At 41.6% G+C, this 24,358-nt stretch overlaps 1 protein-coding gene across 6 annotated transcripts in view; it reads right to left on the reverse strand.

Annotated features, from left to right (window-relative positions):
* A2ML3 (alpha-2-macroglobulin-like 3) overlaps positions 1-24,358 on the reverse strand; it is a 37,372-nt gene that overhangs the window by 4,672 nt on the left and 8,342 nt on the right. For all 6 annotated transcript variants that reach the window (XM_040648396.2, XM_040648395.2, XM_040648399.2 and 3 more), the window contains 25 exons: positions 24,295-24,347; positions 23,598-23,618; positions 20,454-20,622; positions 18,710-18,794; positions 17,818-17,941; positions 17,192-17,306; positions 16,947-17,056; positions 15,524-15,685; positions 15,002-15,229; positions 13,303-13,366; positions 11,924-12,066; positions 11,436-11,585; positions 11,066-11,236; positions 10,280-10,379; positions 8,638-8,764; positions 8,123-8,351; positions 7,723-7,849; positions 6,966-7,087; positions 5,305-5,356; positions 4,420-4,503; positions 3,830-4,006; positions 3,267-3,351; positions 1,971-2,127; positions 1,573-1,647; positions 674-839 (listed from right to left, as the gene is read on the reverse strand). In XM_040648396.2, the coding sequence (XP_040504330.1) occupies positions 674-839; positions 1,573-1,647; positions 1,971-2,127; positions 3,267-3,351; positions 3,830-4,006; positions 4,420-4,503; positions 5,305-5,356; positions 6,966-7,087; positions 7,723-7,849; positions 8,123-8,351; positions 8,638-8,764; positions 10,280-10,379; positions 11,066-11,236; positions 11,436-11,585; positions 11,924-12,066; positions 13,303-13,366; positions 15,002-15,229; positions 15,524-15,685; positions 16,947-17,056; positions 17,192-17,306; positions 17,818-17,941; positions 18,710-18,794; positions 20,454-20,622; positions 23,598-23,618; positions 24,295-24,347 (3,096 nt within the window). The remainder of the gene's footprint in view (positions 1-673; positions 840-1,572; positions 1,648-1,970; positions 2,128-3,266; positions 3,352-3,829; positions 4,007-4,419; positions 4,504-5,304; positions 5,357-6,965; positions 7,088-7,722; positions 7,850-8,122; positions 8,352-8,637; positions 8,765-10,279; positions 10,380-11,065; positions 11,237-11,435; positions 11,586-11,923; positions 12,067-13,302; positions 13,367-15,001; positions 15,230-15,523; positions 15,686-16,946; positions 17,057-17,191; positions 17,307-17,817; positions 17,942-18,709; positions 18,795-20,453; positions 20,623-23,597; positions 23,619-24,294; positions 24,348-24,358) is intronic.

Below are 24,358 nucleotides of genomic sequence, written 5' to 3' on the forward strand. Positions count from 1 at the left end.
GGAGACAGAGACCTAAGAAGAGCACCAGGCTGGCACACCACTCCGTTTTCAGAAGTGGTACTTCCTTTGCAACCCTGCTAGACGACATTTGGGCAAATGGACCATCCAGGCTGACCTTACCAGAATGGTTCTGAGTCTTGATACAGTTTCCTGGAAGACTCAGTGCTTATGCTAGGACCTCTGAAATGACCCATTATGTTTGTCTTATGTCTCAGCACTTCTCTGTCTTCATCTTATGTCTCCATCTCTTCTTTGATGTATCGTCCCTCATGCTGTGAGAGGTAAGCTTTGTTCTGTGTTGAGCACATCCGCTGGAAGGAAGGAGCGGCTATAAACATTGCCAAGATTTTGTTAAAGCAGTGCCTGGTATGACAGGAGCAGTAGACTGAGGTGAGGTGTTAGCAGAGCCACCCTTTTGTTCATCACCAATGGGAATGGTGCGTGGTGCCTCCAGATGAATGAATCCCTCAGAACAGAGGGGTAGGACTGGGCACCCACAGGGAGCTGTCAGAAATACAACCGCTTTGCACAAGCGTTTCCTCTCCCTACACCTTTCCCCATCCACAGAAGCCATTCCATACTCCCATTTCCCCACTAACAAAAGACGTTTTATCAGAGGTAGAGGTAAGATCTGTGGGCAGGAAGAAAGCAATGTCCCACCACGAGCACTCACCCTTTTTGACGGCTTCCTTTTCAAGTGAGCTGAGGAACTCCTTCCGCTTCTCCTCCTTCCCTGCCAGGGCAAAGGCATACGCCAGCAGTGCCTTGGTGTACACGTGATTTTCTTTCCCATTTCCTGCCGTTTCCAGGCAGAACAGAGCATTACGCACCACCGAGTGCTGGGGAGATAAAGACACCAGGCGGCAAGACGTCATACTGAAGTCCATCTTAGAACAACAGGAACTGTATGGTACCCATGGACCCTTTACAACCCTGCCACACTGTCCGATATATATTGTACCATTGTGTTTTCCTTTCCCTCCAGGTCTGCTTCCTTATGTGACATATGAGTAACCAAAGAGTGCTCTTTATTTTGTACCTTTCTTTTCTCTGAAATATCTTGTTACAGTGATTTTTTTTGCCAGCAGTTCAATGATTTTGGATATTGAGAGTTTGAAGCAAGGTCCAATTCTTCTGCCTATGGAAGTATTCACTGCCTGACTTACCCTGCACTGTGTGTTGCGTCAACACAGTAAGCCCATCCGAGTCTTCTAACAGACATGTACAACTCTGACCCAAAAGGAGCGGGTTTTTTTTTAATGGATGTAGAAAACCCATCTGGGTCATTTCTGAAATTTAAATATTATTTAACTCACTATTAATCCATTTAAAATGAGCAAAAGCAAGATACTCCAGAAAAGAACTTAGAAGAAGATGAAGTAAAATGTTTGTATAAGAGACAGTACTGGGCAGGGGAGGAAAGCGGAGAAAAAGTGTCAGTCCATCTTGGACTTGAAAAGAAAGGAAGTATATCCAGACAGAATTTCTTCTTTCAAAATGTAAAGGGGCCTAATTATCTGTAGGAGGCTAGCGGGGCAGGTTAGTACCATCTGTGACTCGGGTGACACATACAGTTACAGGCAGAGGAATCTCCAGCAGTGCGATAGTGATGTAGGCTGTCAGTGTTACCTCATCGTTCACTCCACCCTGCGGGGAAACATAAAAGTAGATGCTTACTCCACATATCTTCTTATATTCATTTTTCTACCATTCTTGTGGGTATACTTTATTCTCTATTGTAGACCCTTAGCTCGTGTCCTCCCCATTGCTGCTCATATTGTGCCGTTCATGTTTTGCCTTGATTCTCCTCCTTGTCATGGCGGTCACACCGAATGGCCTCCGGCTCCTTAGTTCTTGACATTGATATGGGAATTCCCCATAGGCCTGTGTGCTCAAGCAGCTCAGCTGCCCCCATTTGATTTACAGTCAAGTGCCAGCCTCACTAAGAATGAACTAGGCAGACATGCTACCTTCATGGCATTGTTCAGGAGCACCCCAGAACTGCGGAAGCAGCCATTCTCCTTCTGATTTTGACTGAGCCAGATCAAAGCATCCTGGATGTGCTTTTCATCTATGAAGATGTGAGACCGGGCCCGGGCAAAGGACTTCAGGACAAAGGCTGTGAGCCTGTAAGGGAGAAAGAACAGTGAGAGGGCTTGCGGAGGCCTGCTATCCCTCCTGGCTGACAGAGCACATGTGCACATCACTTGTCTGGAAGAAGAAAAAGAGGCTTAGGGATCTGTAGGTCAATTAGTCAGACAAGGAGTACATCTTCACCTCAAAGAATCTGCCAAAAACCTGCTTCTTGCCTTGGCTTCTTCTTTGCCTCTTGGCCCGTATAACCCTATGATCCTGTTGCATTGAGGCTACAGTTTTGAGGACAAAGATTGTTAACCTGAATCCGAACACGTCTTCAGAAAAAAAATAGAGTACTGCATGCCAATTAGCTCAACATCTGTATGAGAGTAATAATCAGAATGACAAGGAAGAATCAATCCATAGAAGCTCATGGTCTGCTGGCAGGACTCTCTCTCCAGATATCCATGCCTCATGGATTTCCCAGAATTCCCCAGATATGTCAGTAAAACCGTAGATAACGTATAACACGTTAAAAGAGCTTTTACAAAGCAGTTATGGGAAAAAAACTAGGCATGTGGAGAGGCCAATTACTCTCAGGGCACGCTGTTTCAGGGACCAAAAGCAAGGTGATGAAATCATCCATTCTTACCCTTACCTAAAGCTGAAAATGCATGGTAATAATATGCTGGAATAACTCGGAGCTTTGCAGTAAATCACACTGGCAACATACCCTCTCCTCCAGACTGTCTTTTGTTTAGTAACAAACACATTTGGAAGATAACCATACAGCACTGCTTTTGGATTATCATCCTTTCCACCTATATGAAAATACCTTTCCCAGCAGTTCTCAGCAGATCCTACTCTAGAAGAGCTGCCACTGCAACTCTTCATCTTTCTTCATTTGGGATGTGAAATCCCTTCTCCCTTCTTTCCCAGTTTGTTTTTGTCTTTCTTTCTTGTCCTCCATAGTCCTCATAGCTGCAAGGTGGGAGGAGATGCTTCAGCTACATAACTGGCTGATGCAGCCTTTTTCCTCACTTAAGAGGCAGCACAGGGCCCAGAGCAGCCCTGAAAAGCCCACTGGTCTACAACTACGTTTCCTATTTACCATCAGGTGGTATTTGTCGTAGCTGTGTAGCTGAGAAAGAGAACATATGGAGGAGGATCAGATGACACTGAAATCTCACCAGGTGTTCCCCGGTTGGCGATAACGTGGTCCAAAGGTACTGTAAGAGCCATCTGGGTGCTTGTAGTTCATCTGCCTCTGATAACCTACAGCGAGTTAAAGCAACATTCAGAGAATGTCTGCTTGAGCAATGCAGGGGAGAAGAGAAAAGCAGCTTTATCAGCAACAGCAAAACAGAGAAACAGGTTAGTCCTATCCTAGCAAATACACCCCCACCTCCATATACTGCTTATACTGCAAGAGATGCAGTATCTGCCTTTCTTCAAAAGGCGGGCAGGACACGTTAACAACAATGGACAAACCACTGCAGCAGGTCACCTGGTATCTGCACTGCATTCCAATTCCGTTAAGGAGCAGAGAAAAGTGGGTGAAATGACTAGGTACTTTAATGCTTAAGAAACAGAAAATGGAAAAAAGACATAGAAAGGGCTTCCCTGGCATGCAGAAGAGACCGCGTGAGTAAGAGACAAGCTGTCTTTCCACGTCTGGCCAGCATTTGACAGAAGCAGGCCAGACAAGTTCTGCAAAAGTTGAGAGCAGAAGTAAAAGCCGCATTCAACTCACCGCTCACTAAGTATCCGATGGCCTTGGATTTGACCTCCTCACTCAGCTGTCCTGTCTTGTTCAGATAGTCCAGGACATAGATGTTGGGTGCAAACAGGACCATGTTCTGTTCACCACAACCAAACGGCATTTGGAGTAGCTGGTGCAGATTCTGCATGGCAGTGCCCATGAGGTCACCTAAGGAACAGTGATTACAAGAAGGATATTAATGAAATGCAACATCAGCTGCCAAAATCAGAGGGATCTAAAGGAAAACAGAAGGAGGAGATGGCAGAAGAAAGATCTGTATTGATAATGATCCTGGAGTAAAACACAGAACAACAACAGAGGAAAAAAAAGGAGCGTAATAAGTCAACATATCGGGCACTAGTAGAGAAACCTGAACAGAACGAGATGCAGAAAGAGGGACAAATAGAACAGAATTGAAAGGGAAAGCACTTGAGACAGAAGAGATGAAAGGCGGGAATGAAGTGTGCTTGGAACCAGGAGGAGAATCTGTGTGAGAGGTAGGAGGCCAACACAGTCATGCAGATGGGTGGAAACAGCACGTTTCTTTCTCCCAGCAGACCCTTCTCAGGCAGATCACTCACCTAGCACTGAGAAATATGCTCTGCCTGAGTCTTGTACCACATTCGAAGGAAGCAACAGAGAAAACTTCTCTTTCACGGACTCTCCTGAGAGAAACAAGATGAAACAGCTTCAGTGCAGTCCCAGGTTTAATGGAAGGGGCAGGGCTTTCAGTGGAACATCAGAAAGACCTAATGGAAGAGGCTTCAGTGGAACATCAGAAAAGTTTCCTCTTCCCTTCATCCCTTGCTATAAATAAAGATGTCTCTGGGTCCCAAGTGAAGGGTCCCATTCTGATTAACTAGAATCATACAAGTGTCTGAGTTGGAAGGGACCTTCAAAGGTCATCTAGTCCAACTCCCCTGCAATGAACAGGTACACCTACAGCTCTGTCAGGTGGCTCAGAGTCTGGTCTAGGCTGACCTGGACGGGGCATCCACCACACCTTTCTGGGCAGTTGTGCCATGATAGAAGGCCACAGAAGGTTGGTCAGCCAGGACTTGTCCTTGGTGAAACTAGTAGTACTACAAATACTACCAAAATATACTAAAAATAATTGTTGTAAGCCATATTTCACATAATGAAAAAATGAATTCAAGTTAAAAAATGCAAGAGGTACAAGCACAAACTTCCCCATTTGTATATTTTATGAATTACAGAACTCATCCACTAGCCTTTCATGTAAGACTCTCCCAGCAACATCTGGCATGAGTAAGTTTTGAAGAAATTTGAATAGCATAGCAATTTACTCAGAGAATGACATCTTGTCTCATTACTCTTTATGTCCATTTGTAAAATGATATTTGTAAAATATCAGCCATTATGGAAAATGGTTGAGGCAGCGCTATCTTCTTCCTCCAAGCACCCACACAGAAACAAATGGAGATGGCAGGGAGGGAGGGCCTTACCTTTTAAACAGAGCACCAAGTTCTGAACAGTTTCCTTCTCAACTCCTTCAGGCTTGGGTGGAATGAAAGAAAATAAGAGAAGTGAGAAGTTATTGAGAAGAAAATACAGACAGAGGGATGCCTAACAAGGACAGATGAATAAGTAAGTGAAAAGTGAATGAACTGGAGAAGGAGGGGCAGTCACAAACACTCCCTGTAATATATAGAACTCTGAAATATTAATCCAAGTAAATTACTGGGAAGAACAGGAAAAGGAGAGCAACAGCACTGCAGGACTGTCATGTGGGTGACCTACAACTACTGTATGCAGTGAGGCTCCTGCATCCTTGTAACAAAAGGGCTGCAGCATTAGCAGCAAGTGCTTTTGTTAGCAAAAGTTCATGGCACCTCTAGAGGGCCGCTCAGAAATCCTCTGCAGTGCTACTGATCATAAGCTGCAGACACTTGAGGAAAAACATCTGTTGAGAATAGAAAGGGAAAATGGGCACTATAATATCTGGTGACGCTATTGATGCAACACAGGCAAGTATTAGGCTGTTTTGCGAGAAAAGTTAAGAACATCACATACTTCTGTCAAGTTACAGCACTCGGCATAATAATCCCATGAGGGATGCTCCAAAAGTATTGCCGCCTGTTTTATAACGTTGGCCCACGATGTCAGGATGTTGGTGGTATGGCAGTAGAGGCTGAATTTTCCAACCAGTATTCCATTATATTTTGTTGCCATGCAACAGATGGCTACAGAGAAGCAATGTGACAAAACAAACTTCTCACACGGAAGTGCATACGAAGAAAAGGTATGTAACTGAATTCCTCCATGCAGAAAAAACTGCACCCACTGACATTCATTGATGCTTGCTGAACACTGATAGAGACTAAGCAGTGGGTCTACCACCCACCACCTCACTATGCAAAAATGCATAGCTAGTGGTGGCGACTATGTTGAAAAATAGTATCCTGTAGCTGAGCATTTACTGTATCAGACTGTGTTATTGTTCTTTTGTACCTGTTGTAGTTTCCATGAAAATAAACAGGAGGCATTAACTTTGGAACAATCTAGACAGCATTTTCCTATAATAAACTACGTGGTACTGCCACATAATGTTTAATTCCATACCGCCTAGTATCAGCCATGGAAAACAGATAAGGTGTAAAATTTTAACATGTTTTCATGGACTGTTATAACATCTAGAGTTTGGAGGGGGGACTTTTATTCAGGCATCGAACTCCCACAGGTACTTTGAATTCCCCACCTTAACCCTGGTGCCAGACCAAAGGTGCATCACGCTCAGCACAACAGGCAGTTTGCTTGGCTACTCGACTAACAGAGAGACAGCACGTGCTGACGGGCAAACCTACTGGGAAAACTGTAAAGGCGGCGGCGTACTGAAATAGGAGGTAACATGAAGCAGATATAGGGAAGGGTGAATTGGACCAGGAGTCCTTTTACGGCAGGGGATGGGGAAGTTTTAAAATACAGAGTAGAGGGAGATGCATTGCACAGCTGTTAACCTGCAGACTTTATGCGTTCCTGCCAAGTATAATGTAAGACCACGGTATCAATGACAGCATCAATGACACGTGTTCATCACCTAGAGCTCTGATAAATGTGTCTAGCTTGTGAGTCAGCTTCAGGCTTCTCCTACTCACAGCCCGCATACCTCCACCAACAGCTGCCTGATGACTGTGTCCTTCCGCCCTTTTTCAGGGGTCTCCACTGTGGTGTTTCTGCATGGCTGCTGGTTCTGGAGGGCCTCAGTGCTCACCAAGAACTCCACCAGCCCTGGAGGAAATAAATCAGTCAGTTCTGCCTAGCAGCACCATGCAGCAGGAGTTGCTGCTGTTTCTGGGAGTTTTCAGCCTAGAGGCCCATCACAGATGGGCCCAGCTTCTTTCCTGCGGAAGCTTAGCTATCTGTATCAGAGTGAATCCTGGAGCGGGTGAGCTGCGCTGCCATTGAAAGGTGACTCTATTTTGGTGCTTTTATTCAGAACGTGAGCACCACGGTAGTGGAACTCACCAGTCCCACAATGCTGTTTAGCAGTCTGCTACTCTGCATGCACACCATGACTGCTACCACAACAGACAACAACAGCAAAAGCAAACTGTGGGGGTCTCATAGGGCAATCGTCTGATCTCTGAGAGGGATGAAGCTGACAAAATGTCCTTGCCAGCCAGCAATGCCTGTAGCTTCAGAAGATGTTGCCCAAGAGCTGTAAGATTTGATGATGTTTCATTTAGTGCTAGACACGGCCTTGGACACTATGAATCCACCAGGCTTTACCTCTCGCATAACCTCAGATGATACACACAGCTGCAGTATTTTCCAGGAACCAGTAGCCCTAACTTCAGATACCGAAATGGGAGAACAGCACAGAGAATTCCTTCCTGCAGTTTTCAGCATTCTTCGACTTTTACCTAGAGATTTGGGAGTCACCAGCCAAGCCACTGTTTTCCTCCCGTTCTCACAGAGACAATGAGAGTCTTCCTCCTTTTCCACTGGAGTAGCCAGAAATTGAGTAGACTGAGCCAGAATCACGCTGACCTGCCATTTGTAGAGAGGCGTAATCAAGGAATGATCTTGAGAGAAAGGGAGAACACAGATTGCTAGGAAAAATTAGCAATGTCTGTTTCTTCTGTAGCAAAGGAGCAGGAAGCTGGAGTTGTATTCCGGCATTTCAAACATGTTGAAGGTATAACATAAGAATTTCAGGGAGGGAGGGGTCTAAGGCTACTCAGGGATAAGAAAGAAGGCTAGGTGTAGGCAAAAAGCATACAAGAAGTTACAGGTATGGAGAAGGATTTAAGTCTTCCTTACTCTGATGCAGGCTGTCAGGTAGTTGAAAACAGTAGCTTTCAGCGTGAAGGCCTCACCACGCACTACAGAATAAGGCAGGGTGAGCTCTACAAAGAAAGGCTGGAAGGCTCTGAGGGACACTGTTGGTGACAGGCCAAAGCCTGTGTCTGGGGACATGCAGAATGCACTGGCTTTCCATTCAGTGATGGTGTCAGGGATGGTCACATCTAGTTCAGCGTTTCCCTCAGAGCTGGTGAGGGACAGAGCAAGTTTTCAGTCATATTCTGGAGATAATCTTTTTTTTTTTTTTTTTTTTTTTTCCCCTCAGCCTAATGAACAACAATTACTGACAGCAAATTCCTGACCAGCTGGGATAAGGGCACTGGCTTTTTTCATGTCCTTCCAAAACATCATGTACTTAGCATCCTTGAACAATCCCTCTGTCTACTAAAAATATTCCCTCATCTAAGTATTGACACTTTTACTGAAGCTTAACTATCTTCTGAGATTTTGCCCCAATTCCCATAAACACTTACTTCACTGAAACTATGTCCCAAATCCATGTCTCAGGGAAGTACTTCCGGATGGTCTCCATGGGACTGCCAGCATCCATCCCTTTTAACATTGCATAGTCTGAATCATCAAGGAGTTGCAATGCACTGACTAAAAAATTTGTTACAGGAAAAGATAAGTCAAACTCCATTCTAATCTAGGAGGATGCACTGCTTCCAGATAGTGGTTATTCTTTGATAAAATTATAACATTGAAAGAACAACTTGTACAATTTGGTCATGGGAAGACTCAGATTCAAACTGAGCTGCCTCTATTTGAAACTGAACCCAGCATTCCCTGTTCTACATTATTAGCCTTACATCAACTGCTCACTGGAAACAAATGTATTGTTCTTCTGTCATTTCAATATTTCATGTTTCCTAAAGCTTCTGCTCTTACAGAGATTGAGTGGAGTTGATCATTCTTATTCCACTGCCAGCAAATGCAGGAACACACAATGGGTTGGTTTTAATGAGGCTACTGAGGGTACCTTTCTGTCGCACTACAGAAGTCAAATGTGGAACTCACTGCCTCCAGATATCATGGTTGCATATAGCTTAAGTTTCATTTTGTGGATTGTATTTATACATGGCCAGAAACTTCAGTTACACTTATCCTTCCCCTTCCCCATCTAAAATTCTTATGAGCTGAATATATACATCTCAAGGTACAAGCAAATAAGTAGTTCTAAAGTAGGGAGATTCTGACAGTGTTTCATAGCGCTGTCCCTTATGAAAGGCTTTCCATCAGTCTCAGAAGACTTTACATCCTCTCATAGCGCACAGTAGTCTCAGGCCATGCTCTGAAGACAGATCTGGCATTTCAAAACAGAAGATCAGATCTGTTGTGGTTAGAAGCTTCCCCAAGACCAAAGTCTATTCTTTGTAATAGTAGTTGAACTACTGTACCACAAAAATAAATAAATAATCTCACAACAGATTCTCTTCCTTTCTCATCTCTTCTCCACAATTCTCTTCCTTTATGTAGGAAAAATGGGAAAAAAATCTGTCATTTAGGAAAAAAAGCAATGTTTTTTTCTGTCTTTGCAGTCACTGAAGCTGCAAAGAAGTGAAATGACCTACACAGACTCTTAAAATCGTACGAATGGGAGAACTGGAAACAGAATGAAGTTTTCCCACCCTCATGCAACACATCAACCCACAAATTCATATCACCTTCTCATCACCTTGGCCTACTTTTGCCATAGTTATTTCCCTAGTTATTGCTGGAATGTAACTACTTAGAAGTAGAGACTGTCATTGTTTAGGTTTCTATAGATGAACTCTGATTTGGTGGAACAAAGCCTACACTTCATGCTTGGCAGTCCATCCAATGTAGATGGATGGTCTTAGTGTCTACAGGATCCTTGCTGTAGAGCCTGACATGTGATTCACTGAGCACACAGTCTTAACCAGACACATCTGTTTAGGTGAGGATAAGGTGTATAAGTTTCGTATTTCAGGACTGAATCCAGAAGGAAGTGATCCTGAATTAGGTTGACATATCTTAGTACAGAGTTTGATTGTTCTAGTGTAATTAATATTCAAAGAAGTAGAGGAGAAGAAAGAAACATGATGGTAAATTTTAGGTCGTCGTGTGGAGATAAAATGAAGCAGGTCTTCTTACTAGAACCACTGTAACTCCTTTCCATCATATGTGCTGTGTAATGCTGGCAGACTTCAGGCTTATGGATTTTGTTGCTAGTGAAGATTTTTAAGCCTAGCAGCTGTTAAACAAAAAGAAAGAACAATAAAAAAAGCAAACAAGCTTTAGAAACTAAACTATTTTTAATATGTCAGGCATAGATTTATCCAGAATTGTTCAGAACAGTAAAGGCTTGTATATGCATGCTACATAGACTGGTTCAACCCACATTATTGAAGCTTTATCATGATATATTCATCCTAAGGCGAAATCCTGACGTGATTAGATGAAAAGCTTAGAAGACCATAGTCTACCTTGCAGACATCTGTCCTGGTGAAAATGGTGTGTGAAAAGCATTGAATTGAAAGTACACAAAAAATTACAAGCAGGACTCTTTAGATGGGTATTTTTGTGGGTTATTACAGTAACTGGAACTTTATTAAACCACTCTCTCTCCAGATAGAGAACTTGCATGACTGAGGAAGGGATTTCTGATATTAGGCCACTACTCATGACTGTTTCCTTATTTGAGCCCATTCACAGAATTCTGCACTAGCATTGAGGAGAACCCTCAAGGTTTTAATGGCTCAGAGGAGAAGTTAGGTACCAGCAATGGGCTATACAGAGGCAGGGACTATTGCCTTGCATACACAGATTAGCAAGCTCACAGCAAACTTCATTAAAAAGACCTTCAAGGTGGGGAAAAAGAGGAAAGGATACTATATTCTAAAAAGGAATAAAGAAGAAAAATCAAAGTCTGGTGCTTACTTTGAGAATGTCATAAGCATCACCTTCACCATCAGGAGAAATGGGTATATAGGTGAATCCATTTAGTAATATGTTGTCAAGTGACACACAGGGGTTTACATCTTCTTCTTCCAAGTAGTAGTCCTTGAAGCTATAGCCTCGGAGTTCCTTGACTGGGAGAAGGTTATACACCTTGGAAAATGCAAACAACCGGGTAAAAATGTGGCAAGTTAGCACTCACAGGGACACAGAAACTAACAGTCCAGTGATATATCACAGCCACTAAGACCAGTTATGGTGAATGCCATATGTGGCCTCATGTCCATCCTGTTGTTAATAAGTACCTAGTTAACTGTTGTATTCCTTATTACTAGAAATAGCAAAGACTTACAGAGCTGGGAGAGAGCTCATCTTCAGGCTTCATGAGGAGAACGCTCCTGTCCACAGCACGGAGGGCACACAGGGACCTTGGTGAGGAATGGAGTTTCAGGATTGTCTTGGAAGCAGGAAGTTCTTCTTTGGGTACAAAACTCAAGTTGACCTGCAAAACCAAAGGTAGGTTAAAGTAGCCAGTTTTCCAGATGCTGTTATTCACTCTTAGATACTGAAGTATCTAGCTTTGTGAATTGAGTTCTGCTAGTGCTCCACAACTCTTCTAATATATTCAGCTTTTACTAGTGTGATTCATGATGACCAGCTATGGTACTGTGTTTTCCTTCACTTTTGTAGTTATGGCTTTGTAACCTATTTTGAATATTAGTTACTAAACTTCAGTCAGTGTCTGAGGTTTAGTAACTAATTGTGAACTCTGCCTCCATGATGGAATCAATAAATGAACTTATGGTCATGAGACAAACAGAAACCCTTATTTTTACTTACTTTATTGAGAAGGCAACTTTCAACCTGGAATTCTGCTGTACTAGCAATGACTTCTCCACTGGGTGAAGTGGTATACACAAGCATCTGTGCCAGGGGAGCAATTGTCATCTCAACAGGTAAGATCAACTGAAATATCCCGTAAGCTAAAAGAAAGAAGAAATAGCTATATAACAAGATGTTCCAGCCTATATATTTGTCTTCTCAATATAAGGAAGTCAAGTTCACTCATGTTGAACAATTTTACTTAAGAGGGGCATAAATACTGATACACGACTGAAGTCTATGCTTATTGCTGTTGACATCTGCATTCAATCTGTGATAGTGATTATGTAATAGCCCAATGAGATGTTTGGTGGGCCTCAACTTGCCCTCTGGATCCTCCCTAGCTATCATCTGGCATTACCTCCTAATGTTCCTAACCCCTTTATTCCTCAAGCTCTAATAACTTCTGCAGTCTACAGAACAACAGACAACAAAAAAAGAACATAGAAAGTAGGGACAGTTGTAGTGAGCAGCAGCAGTCAAGGCTGCAGTATGACTGAAAGAAATATTACTCAAAGCTACTCTAGCTACTAAGCTAGTATTTACCTGGAAGACTAAACTATCACCCCAGCTATAGTGGAAAATGCTCCTTTATATTGAAAGGATCTTTCTAGCTGGGCCTGAGTTTCATTTCACAGTTCATATGAAGGTGATAGAAAATCTCTTGGTATGAATCAGGGTGTTAGTTTAGTTACTACAATTAGTGGGGAAGCAGAATTTTCTAACACCTTCCCACAGCATCATGCCTTGTAGCAACCAAGATCTTTTATTTCTGCATACAGTTTATTCCCACTATGGTACAAATCCTCATAGACTTCCAAAATGGTTTCCTTAGTCTCATTGTCAAAAGACTTAAAGATGCAACACAGTCTCAATCACTCAAATGTGTAATCCATGGACATTTAAGCATACAGAATTACATGCATTGGTTGGAACATATGTATATACATGTTTTCATATTTATACAGGAGAAATAACGTCCTCAAATAAAACTGAGAAACAGAAGGAAAGGGAGACACATCTGCCCACCCACCTGTGGATCCAACAACATTGACAAGTACTCACAATCAGAATTGATTACATTGGTCAGCAGGAAAGCACTGGTTTGAGAAAAAAAATCTTTGTATTTTCTGTATATCTTCTAAAATATTTTGGTCAAAAGCATAGCAACAGAGAGAATCCAGACAAAACAAAACCAACTCAAACTACTTAATCTAAAAAGAATTACGTTTCATAATGTTCTTCAATTTTTTAAAATGTTTGAACTGAAATGATTTCTCTATATCCTCCTACCCCCCACCTCATAGTAGATGCTAAAAATCCATATTTCTGCTCACCATTTCCAGGATCCACAGTCAGATCATGGGTGTCTGCTAACATAATACTGCCCTTGGCCATCACCTATGTAACAGAAAAAGATTCCTATAATCACTGCTGGCAGTGATGAAGGGAAGAAAAATAAATGTTCACCGGGTAAGCTGCAGGATATGCAAGTATGAATAGCAGTAACAACTGTGAGCAAAGAAGATACTAAGCAAGAGTCAGACTCAAATTTACTAAGTTTTTTAAGCCAGAAATGTTCCCTCCTTGAAAGACCAGTGTTTCCTCATTAGTCAGACCCACTTTCCCTTTTGTACGCATTACATGTGTATTTCAGGTTCAAATGCACTTTGCCTCTGAACTTGGAAAGGTTTGTGGGTTGATACACACTTTCGTAACATTTTTAAACGTACTGATGACCAAAGATTGTCCTCATGTTACTCTCACTTGTTTTGTGAAACAGAATGAAGAAAAACTGAATCGGGATTATTTCTATAACTCACACAGAGTTTGAAAAGAAGAACATGGGCTGTAAACAAGAAGTACTTGAATAAAGTACTTGAAGCCAGGTTTAAAACATCCTGAATGCTGCCTGTAATTTTCTCATTTTGAGAAATAGTTTCCTTTTTACAACCCAAAATGCTCTTTATACAATTACTGCATAATCCCATACTCCATGGGGGATATCTATGTCATAGCACTGTATTTTAATTTCAAGATGTGGCTTATACACCTATAAAGCGTAAGTTTCCTGACTGCTTACCTGCTGTATAATTAAGATAATCTTTCCCAAGCTACTAGGATAAACAAGAATCCTATGTTTCAATTTATGTCTTGAAAATAATCACATGGATATGTCTACCACAGTTTTCTATTCTGTTCCCTGTAATCTTACTGAGATAAATCCTTGTAACTCCCCCAGATGTTTTTCATAATCCATCAGAACAGAAATGTCTATTCCCCTCATTTCTTCTAGATCTGCACAGCTAGAAGAAATCTCATCTCTTCTGCTAGTATCACTAAATGAAATAGCCAGGAAAAAAAAAATAGGGGGAGAGAAATACTATTTGAGTGTTCACCTGATTCTTTCTCTTTTCCCAAGCAAAAGTCATGGACCATGTTCAGTCACAGCTGAATTAATTTATCTTCTCTGCCCTCAGGAATGAATCAAATGATGGCTCTCAGTGCAAGCATATTAGAATTTGTTCCAGTTGCCTTGGTATCTTGGTATCCTGAACTTTCCATCACTGATTGATTTATGAAAAAAAAAAAGCTCTAAATTTATCAAGCTTTTCCAATTCTGTAGCTAGAGGTCTTACTTTAGTTTCAGTGGTCAGGTATCTACCAAAAGACTGAGAAGGAAACAGGTTTCCAGTTCATCTTTCATCTTCTTGTAGAATGCTAGTTTCTGAGCCATAACCATATAGGAACCAGAATGTGGAATGGGGTAGAAGACTATTAAGAAATGAGTCTTGACAATATTCTGTACATCAACATTTTGTCTCTCTTCAGTCCTTAATCAAACACAGACAACCTACCCAAGTCAGAACACAGAAGACAACATGGGAAACATTATGGAAATGTGTTTAAGTCCAACTGCTACTGGTCATACTTTCAGTTTCAAAGTCCCTCCACCATAACTGGCTAAGGACTAATCATATAGCAACAATGTGGTTGCTATGGACATGGATCAAAGTAACCATAAACAATTCTTACCAAATAGTAAATGATAATTTTCTTCTGCTGTTCAATGGCCTCTGGTGTGAATATATAGTGCACCTGGATCTCTGCGAAAGAGCCACATCTTAACATCTCCAACTTGGGCTCAATTTTGAGAAAGCTCTTACTGGGGGAGTAAAACCGACTTATTCTGTGCATGGCATGCTCATATGAAGGCGTGATCCAGTCACTGTCATAACAGTTCAGTTCAGGTTTATATTCAGCCTGATAAAGAAGAATAAAAAGTTCACAGCTCACTAAAACCAGGTAACAAGTCACATGAATGTCCATGGGCAAACTCTGGCTATGCTCTGTATTTCTCATTCTTAGGTGAAAGTAAAGAAAAAGAGACATAGAAAAACATGCACGGGAGACAGAGAAGAGAGGTGACCTGCTAGGAAAACTTGCTTCATCTCCTTTTTGGAACAAAGGCTGTTGGCTTATGGAAACATATTTCCTCTGCTGAACAAAAAAGACAGAGGCTTATCCAAGGCCCCCTGCCTTGTCTCTGCCACTCACTCGGATTTCCAGGGAGGCTTCTGTGAACATGGTAGTATTGATGGAAAACCAGGATTGTCCCTGTTCATCTGTAGTGTAATTGCCTTTGTACGTGTCTCCATTCACAGAAATCCTGATGGTTTCATTGGCAATGGGAGCATCATTACCATCTACCAGCTTTACCTAGTAAAGCAAAAGCAAACTTCAGATTTTAAACTAGAAACAGAAATAATTCCTAAGTTCTAAAAACCCTTCCCCCTCTTCTTCCTTGCCAGGCTGGATGTTTCTTATGGAGAAGAACAAATTAGAAGCATGTGGAAATGTGCATGGTGAGTCCTAAGTTGTTTGAGGCAGCAGAACATCATCAGCAAAACAATCTAATCATCCCACGGAACTCATCTATTAGCACCTTGAGTTTCTGAGCTGGTTTTAATTGTTACATTCAGCCTCTTTGAAGACATCCATCACATAACACCTGCCTCTTAGTTCAGGAACTCTGAGTTCAGTTAGGCTCGTGCCTTGCCAGAGCATTAGACTAACCTGCATCACAGTTAGATCTACACTCAGCTCTTTCTCCTGCTGTTCCCATCATGTTGACTGGACTTCCTTGTTTGAGCTTAGCTCTGAGTCATTGCCTTACATTGCCTGGTGATCACCAGACTGTTGGTGGAACCTGAAATTGTTAACATCCCTGCTCTGTTTAGTTCAGCTGGATACTGTGGGACTGTACTCTTGACCAGTGCGACCATGCCTACCTGTGTTATAGTCACACTTTTCCCCTAGCTAACATTTCCTTGTGGAATGGACCATGCTTGCTGCTCCGTGATGTTACTCTTGTATGACAGCACACCAGTGTCATGGTTTTATCATTTTTGTTATCAGTATTCCACATCATAACATAACATAGAGAACGGGAGTTAAAGAGTTAATGCTCCAGTTCCATGGACTGCCAATTTTCCGAGTACCTGGTTCTCAGAAGAGAAGAACTACATACCCCAGAAGACTTTTTCATTTCCGTTTTCTGTTCAGAGGGAAAGATAAAACATTTCACAAGCCATGAGACATTATTTTTTCTCTTTCTGCTCGTCTTTGCATGTGTGCTCCGTAGCCGTCTCACCTTCAGCATTAGAGTAAGACCTTTGTTTTTTGGACACTCATTTTATTTGATTTATTAGCTTCAATTCCAATTGCATTGTATTATATTGTGTTATCTTGCATTCTGATATCATATTTAGTAAATTAACTTTCCTCCTCAGATTGTTGCCGCTGTTTTGTTTTTAGGCCCATCTCCCCACCCTTTCACTTTCCCCCTTTCCCAGGCCGTGGATCTGTGGGTCCCTCCACCCCACTAGTCATGGAACTGGGCCGAACTGGCCTGTAAACCATTGACAATCAGTGAGTTTGCTGTGGCAGTACACTTTCCAAGTTCTCAGAAGTTACCTACCCTCCCAAAGAGTGGGATCCCTGGTCTGTAATGAGAGTCCAACAGGTCAAAGCTGACTTTGCTCATGATGGATGTGATTTCACAGGAGCCTATTCCAGTCACAACTATTCCTGAGAAAGAGCACAGTAAAGAGCGATTATTAATGAACTTCAACATTTTTAGACATGTCATTCTACCTTCTTCATCTTTGCCAAGCCCTCCTCTTGTGGCCTACCATTAATTTCCCACCTCCATGTGACACATACCTGTACCATCTTCTGTGATCTTGCCTTTCACCTCAATGCTCATCTCATATCCCCTGCGCCGGAGCTGAAATATTTTGGTCCTTACCACAGCAGAAACACACCCATGAGCATCTGCCTAAGTAAGGGTTTGGAGAGAAATAGAAACAAACTTGGTGCCTTGTAGAACAGAAACTCTCAATACAACGCTCTTAATTTCTTTTCATGTAACTTCAGATTTATGTTCTTAATACTTAGTTCTCCAGACATGCAGAGCTTTCCTTATTAACTCCCTTCTACCTCAGTTTTGTTTGTCTTCCTAATTCTTTCATTGTCTTTACTCTCTTCATTTTTGTACTTTCTCCCTTCTTTGTTTGACCCATATATTATATTGCCTCCTTGTCTTCTAACTTGCTAATTAGTTGCTAATTTCACTGAGGTCAGGATTTCAGCTGTGGGGTTTTCTTCATTTCTGTTTCCAGTTTAACAACTGATCTCATAAGAATGTCTTCCTCTGAGAACATCTGCTTTTTCCTGGACAGTGTTATCACTGATGTCCTAACAGCTACCAACAGTCACAGATTTTTAATTTAAACAACACTGCCCGTTACTCATAAGAAAGACTCCTACATTTTAATCTTGTAGCTCACCTGCCTAGTGAATTCTTCACACACAGCTTCTCCTTCTTCTCCATAACAATGTGAAGCAGAATGAGAAAATTTCCGGCACACTTGGACACTCACCAAACCAGGGACTGGTTTCCCATACGTGTAACTATAATCACAAAGTGTTAAACAATATACTAGACGATGAGACAAGCAGTCAGAGTCACATTCAGACATACGTCCTTAAGAACTTATGTGAATTACTTAGTAGTATTTCTTCTTAAAGTCCAATCTAATACTCTAATCATTCTAGTGATTATGTTTCCATCATTATAATGCTAAGACTCTTACATAAGAATCTGATCCAGGTGGGAGGTCTTCATAACAATGCAGAAAAATATTGCATAATATTATGTCAGTTGGGAGTATCCTTGTATCACAAACAGTTAAGGGCTTAGTGAAGAAGTAGACAAGTGAACAGGGCTCAAGCAGAACAAAGCATAAGTTACAAACTACAACACTGGTTTTACACAACCTGCTTAAGTGATGTCAGATCTGACACCCCCAAGTACTGGAAGGTTCAGGAATGGTAGAGAAGCTGATGAGATGTAAGGACAGAAAGAGAAAACGTAGAATAAACTAAGAAGAGAGAACCGCTGATTGGTTTGACATCATCCTGTAAGGAACAGTTAAGGTCAAGTAGCAGCCTCAGAACAGACAGGGTGGAACAAGCCTGCCTGCATGAGATCTCTTTAAAAAGTATGAAAAACCTTCCCATTTTTTGGTGAGGGTTTTGGGTTTTTTTTGTTGTTGTTGTTGTTTTTTTTGTTTGTTTTTTGTTTTTTTGTTTTTTGTAATTATTATTGTTATTCTGTGCTCAGCAGAAAGGAGGACTGAAAGATGTATGAGAGAGATTTACTCCAGCTCTGTGACTCACAGACCACAGACGGACACTGGAAGTTCCTTATCCTCAATAGTAATCATCTTAGGCAGCTTCACCAGGACCTCATACTTGGGCAGCACTAGATAGGAGACATAAAATCTGATATGAGAACAGTGAAGAGCTGTGTACTGCACAGAAACCCAAACACAGAGCCAGAATCAGCTTAATATGAACCACCAATAGTCTTCAGTACCACTCTGCTACCCCTTTCTTATGTTTCCGTAGACTTCACCACCATTTGTTTTTAAAGGGAATTAGGGCGGGTTGTAGCCTTTACCTTCCCTCATTTGCAGCACATACTTGTGTGACCCTATTGGCATCAGACAGCTGTATAGATCACTCAGATATGCCTATTCAGATGGACACACTGTTATCTGCATGTTGCGTTCCATATTTAACGACATAACATTTTTAATTAAAGTCAAAATAGTGCATTCACCACCTGTGTGATTTACTACATTGAAACAGCTCAAATAATTGATTCTCTTGATGTTTCCCATTGTTCTGGAAAACCCAGCCTGCTATGAAATCTCAGTTTTTTTCAAGTGAATGAAGCGGCAATAAATCTGATATGAAGGGTGGCAAGTAAAAAGCATGTTTCGTTTCTGACGTGTTGCATCTCTCTTTTGAGACTGCATCCTGCAACACTATGTCCTTCAGCTACTTAAGCCCAGACTGTGAGGCATATGTATATAACTGCTTCTGGGCTTTGTATCTGAAGTTTTTTTGTTTTCCCTGGTGCAAGGAAACAAGAGGAGGGAGATTGCACACCTCCTCAGCTCAGTGTTTCAACACTCCTCAAAAGGCTCAGCATGAGATGTAAAAGAGTTAGCAAAATGGGAGATTCCTGGGAATGAGGCTAGAGAACAAATAAAAGAAAAACTAGCTTACCATAAGGCTAGGAAAGAGAGAAATATCTTTGGTTTGGGGAGGAGACACATCCCATCCGTCACAGTGACTGGGTGGAGCCTATAACCCAGTTTGTTTCAATCATTCCTATGTCCTTAGTAGCCTCAGTGCCCAAATGTGACCCAGGTAAGACAGGTCCCAAGCATTTCAGTAACAGTCTTCTTTGGATCCACATCCTTTTTTTTCCAGAAACTGTGAGTTCTGAGCAATGTGCTGGGTGAGTCAAGTTGTTTACAGCCAGGGGAGCCCCAGGGAGAACCAGCATGGAATACAGGCCAAGAGGCTCCTCAAATGCAACAAGCTAGGCAGAGACACATCTATGCACAACAGAACTAGGGGTTAGAGTAGGTAACCCAAACAGCACATTGCTCCTTATTGAGTCTCCACTGCCAGCCCACTTTCATTTTGTTATAACATTTCTCGAGTGTTATTCTTTGAATTGGGTGCTATGGTTCATCTCCAACCAACCAGTTTCTAAACTTTTCCAGAAACAAGAGGAACAGGAAAAAGAGAGAGGGCTACAAGTGGAGAAACAGAACTGATGCAGAGATTGTGAGCCAGGATCACCAAAATGCTATCATTGCTTGCTTTGTATCTAGTGCTACTTGCAGCAAACTGCATGCTTAAAAATGCAAACTTGGGGCGGGATTTGCAAAGAAGCCATAAACTGAGCAACATCCTTCTGTATCAGCCCCTCTGAATTCCATTGCCTATGTATTCAGATTTCTTGTTTTCTCCATGTCATTCCTAAGAAATCCCAAATCCTAAGGAGGCCACAGTAGAAGGTATTTTGTCAGCCCCACTTGCAGTCCATATCTCCTTTCCTTACCATATTCCTCTACAGTGAAGGAGTGCGCCACATGGGAGATGAAGTTCTTCTGCACAACTATTTTGTAGGAGCCTTGGATGGGGTCAGAGGTGAGGGGGAAGGAGAGCTGTATAAGGCCAGTCTCAAGTTCTACCCCTTGCCATTGATACACACGGTTTCTCTGGGGATCCTGCAGGGGAGGATAACTCCACGTTACAAGTAGGTTAGGTACACAATCAGGGCAGTTTGGTGAAGGCTGCTCCCAAGGACAGAGCACTGGAGTGTCCAGTAAATATATATCCAAGCTGGGAAATGCCTAGCCTTAAATACTCAATAATCTGTGAAGAGCTATGACTTCAGGTTCACTTACCTGCCAATTCTGCATAACTAGCATGCAATAAAATTGTTTTTGACCATAGACATCCTTTGCTGTCTCCTCCTCATAAACACGTGCATGCTTATAAAGGACAAGGCCAGGAAGTTGGAAAAGAAAGATTGACAAGGTAGCAAGGCATAAAGATGGACAGCAGGAATGAATTGAGCATGGGGAAGAAGAAAAGTTTCAGACAGACTCCTTCACTTGCTGTACAGTCTGTTACAAGAATTTTTTTGTGCTTGGAATACAGTATGCTTGAGAAGTAGTGCGTAGTCTGCTGAGGAATTAGATACAAGATTTACCTGAGAAACTAAACAAATCTACATATATAAGAGTCGAAAACTAGTCATAGGGTGGGGATGCAGGGGAAGGAGCACAGAGTATACCAGGAGAATATAGTAAACACATCCAACATACATGCATCCAGCTGAGACCTGTCCTTTTTTTTTCTCTCCAGCTATTCCTAGTGCAGGAGCAGACATCACTACAGTAGTTGAGCATTGCTTACTATGAACCAACTGTCAATATGTCGATAAGCTGTGCTCCAAAATCATCAGGTCAGCCCCAAATTTCTCATAGAAGTCAAACTAATTCAGTGGTGCCATTTCCAGGCACCTCAGCAGCATGGTCATTTACAGCCTTTCATTTTCTGCTTGCTTTACATGTTGCATATTGGTTGTCACCAAAAGCCTATTTACTCTATATGGCTCAAGATCTCTGGTGGGGTACATTTACTATTCTGAGGTTATATTCTCATGCTTAGGGAAAAGGTGATGTGAATGTCATCTTAGCCAGAGGCCACCAGTCAGAGACCAGAAGAGTCTGTTCCCATGAAGCACCCTCTGAGTCTGGGGAAGGCAAAGTCAGTAAAGCGTCCTGTGGTTCTGATGAAATCTTGTCTGTCATAATTCTTAAACCATGGTGAAAAGATCACCACTTGTTTTAAAGAACACCACTGGGCCTTGTTAAAGGAGAAATCTGAATTTTTTTATTATTTTTATTTATTTAACTGTTGGGCATGTAATCTTGTTGCCATTTCTGTGATGCATTTATGGGGAAGGCCTGAATGTCAGCTTGTTTCTCCCAGGAAGCTTTTTGTTCGTTTGTTTTTGTTTTAAATGACAGAAGCAACAAGTCAAATTAACAGGTCAGAAATAGGCTCACACCAATACCTACCTTTGTGGCTGGCTACAATTGGTTAGCAGTGCAAAGGGTGGAAGGATGAATATTTGTTTCCTTGGCACTTAGCAGTGCTAAGTTGCACCTTAAGTTGCCACCTTCCTTCACTCCTGCCACCCCTTCCTTTGGGCCAGTCCATATTTAATGCAAGTATGAAGTAAACTGCGCTAGTGGATCTGATTTATTAAATTAAAAAATAGAATAGAATCAAAGCAAAACAACAACACACAAAAAATCCTAGAAAAGAACAAATGGATCAATTTGCTATTAGGTGAGTTTCCTATAAGATTGCCTCATAGGTGTATGTGAAAGACAATTAGCAGTACTGAACTGAGAAGATGCAGCAAGGAAGGGAGAGGTGATGGTGGGAGTGGAGGATGGTGAGACTGGCCTTTGTAAACACCACTGACAAACACTGTGCCTCACAAGCTGGAGCTGAAAACCCACAGTGGCCTTCCTAGCGTTTTCAAACTGAAGCTTTTAATGATACTGATACAAAAAAAGTTACGAAACTATTGATGACAGTGGGTCAGCCTTTCCTTCTTATTCATTTTAAGAAATTCCTGTACTCAGTCAAGTATCATCAAATTGTAAAGGAAGGAACCTGTTCTTTTGGGGCTCCAAACTCATGAGAAAGGCTTAGCAGAAGGCACTTCTGAGATATTTTCCTGTACCTGATACCCTTCTTTTTCCTCTTGCTATTAACAGACTGTCAATTGCCCACCAGCTCTGCAACTCTGTTCTGGTAGTTTGCTGAGGGGAAGAGAAAGTTATAGCAGTCTGGCAAGAAGATAGGAAAGAGGAACATTGTGGCCCAGCCTTTGCCTCCCCTGTTCTGGCAGCAGTCCCAGCTTCAGAGAGACAAGGCAGAATGAAGACATCAACCCTAAGCCACAAAGAGTACTACTAGAACTGGCTATGTAGGAACCATGATCACACAAACCAACTTGAGATTTGTGTATACAAATTTCATCATTCTTTTTGTTGCTATCATGACTTAGGGCATATCACCAGGTCCTTCCCATCAATTTTCCACTGAATGACATCCCACATGATAACTGCAAAGTGGTTTACTCAGCTGAAAAGGTAGGTATAGTGGGTACTTAACTTATGCATTGGCAGAATCATCCTTCCTAATAACTTTTGCCTGTCAAAACAAAACACAACAACAAAAAACCACCAAACGAAAAACAGGCTTGCTTGGGAAGATAGAGAAAATGCCTACTCTCAATTCTATTTCTTTACTTTTATTTATTTATTAATTGTAGTTATGTGGTTTTGGACGTATTTTGCAGACAGATAATCCTAGATCTGCTTGGGGAGAAGAACAAGACATTCTGATATGAGCTTTAGCCATGTGCAACTCTGTTCACAGCATGGCATGTACCCATCAAGTATTTTGGTCCTACAGCACAGAATCCTCAATCACAGAATCAATGTCAGAACTTATTTAGATGCCCAAATATTCAGTCTTCCTTTACACAAAGGAGAAAGGTTATGCACTCATCTGTTTTTGCTTGCACGTCAGCATGAAACCATCACTACTGGGTAATAATACTTTCAAGCATTCAAATTCTGCTGCAATAATATACATGTAGTTATGCACTCACCTGAACATAGACGAATGGAAACTATGGGGAAAAAAAAACAAAGGAAAAATCAGGGTTAGAAATAAGAATCACATGGGAATTAAAGCAATTTTCAGTTCTGAACTGAAAGACAGAAAACCAACCTGCTTAGAAGTCCTCTGAGTCATTCTCTATATTTGCATTGCATGCTCAGTTCTTGGTAAATAGTGTTTTAGAGCTCCATCTTGTTGTCTTACCATGGTTTGAAAATATGAAGAGTCTCCAAATAACTTGTCTTCATGAGGACTGATTAACAAATAAGCTAAAAGGTGGACTTATACCAGTTATCAGTTTCTTCAAACCAAGTCCTTTTCATCTTTCTCTCTGTCTCTAAGCGTGTAGTGGCACTTATTTCCACAAAAGCATCTGTCACTTTCAATGGAAACTTGTCTCACACATTTTTTCCTCTAATGAAATCTGTCTACAGGCTTATCCTTGTATATTCCTTTGAAAATCTGGTTCTAAACATCCATATCCCTTTGAAAAAAATAGAGCAGTCAGTGGAAACAGATGGATTGTGTCCCAGACAGAATATGACCTATGGGATAGGTCAATTGTGTTATGAGAAAGGAAGTATCATTTGCTGTAAAGGTTCTCTTCAGTGATTCTAGATGTGGATAGTAAAGGTGTTAAATGGGAATTAAGCCTCCTGGCTGAAAACAAGGAATTACATGCATACCTTCTCATTCAGTGGGTGGAAGTCTTCATCCAGGGAGACAATCCGAAACAGAACTGCAGAGTGT

Source organism: Gallus gallus, chromosome 1, assembly GCF_016699485.2.
Source record: "Gallus gallus isolate bGalGal1 chromosome 1, bGalGal1.mat.broiler.GRCg7b, whole genome shotgun sequence".
Classification (NCBI taxonomy): Eukaryota; Metazoa; Chordata; class Aves; order Galliformes; family Phasianidae; genus Gallus; species Gallus gallus.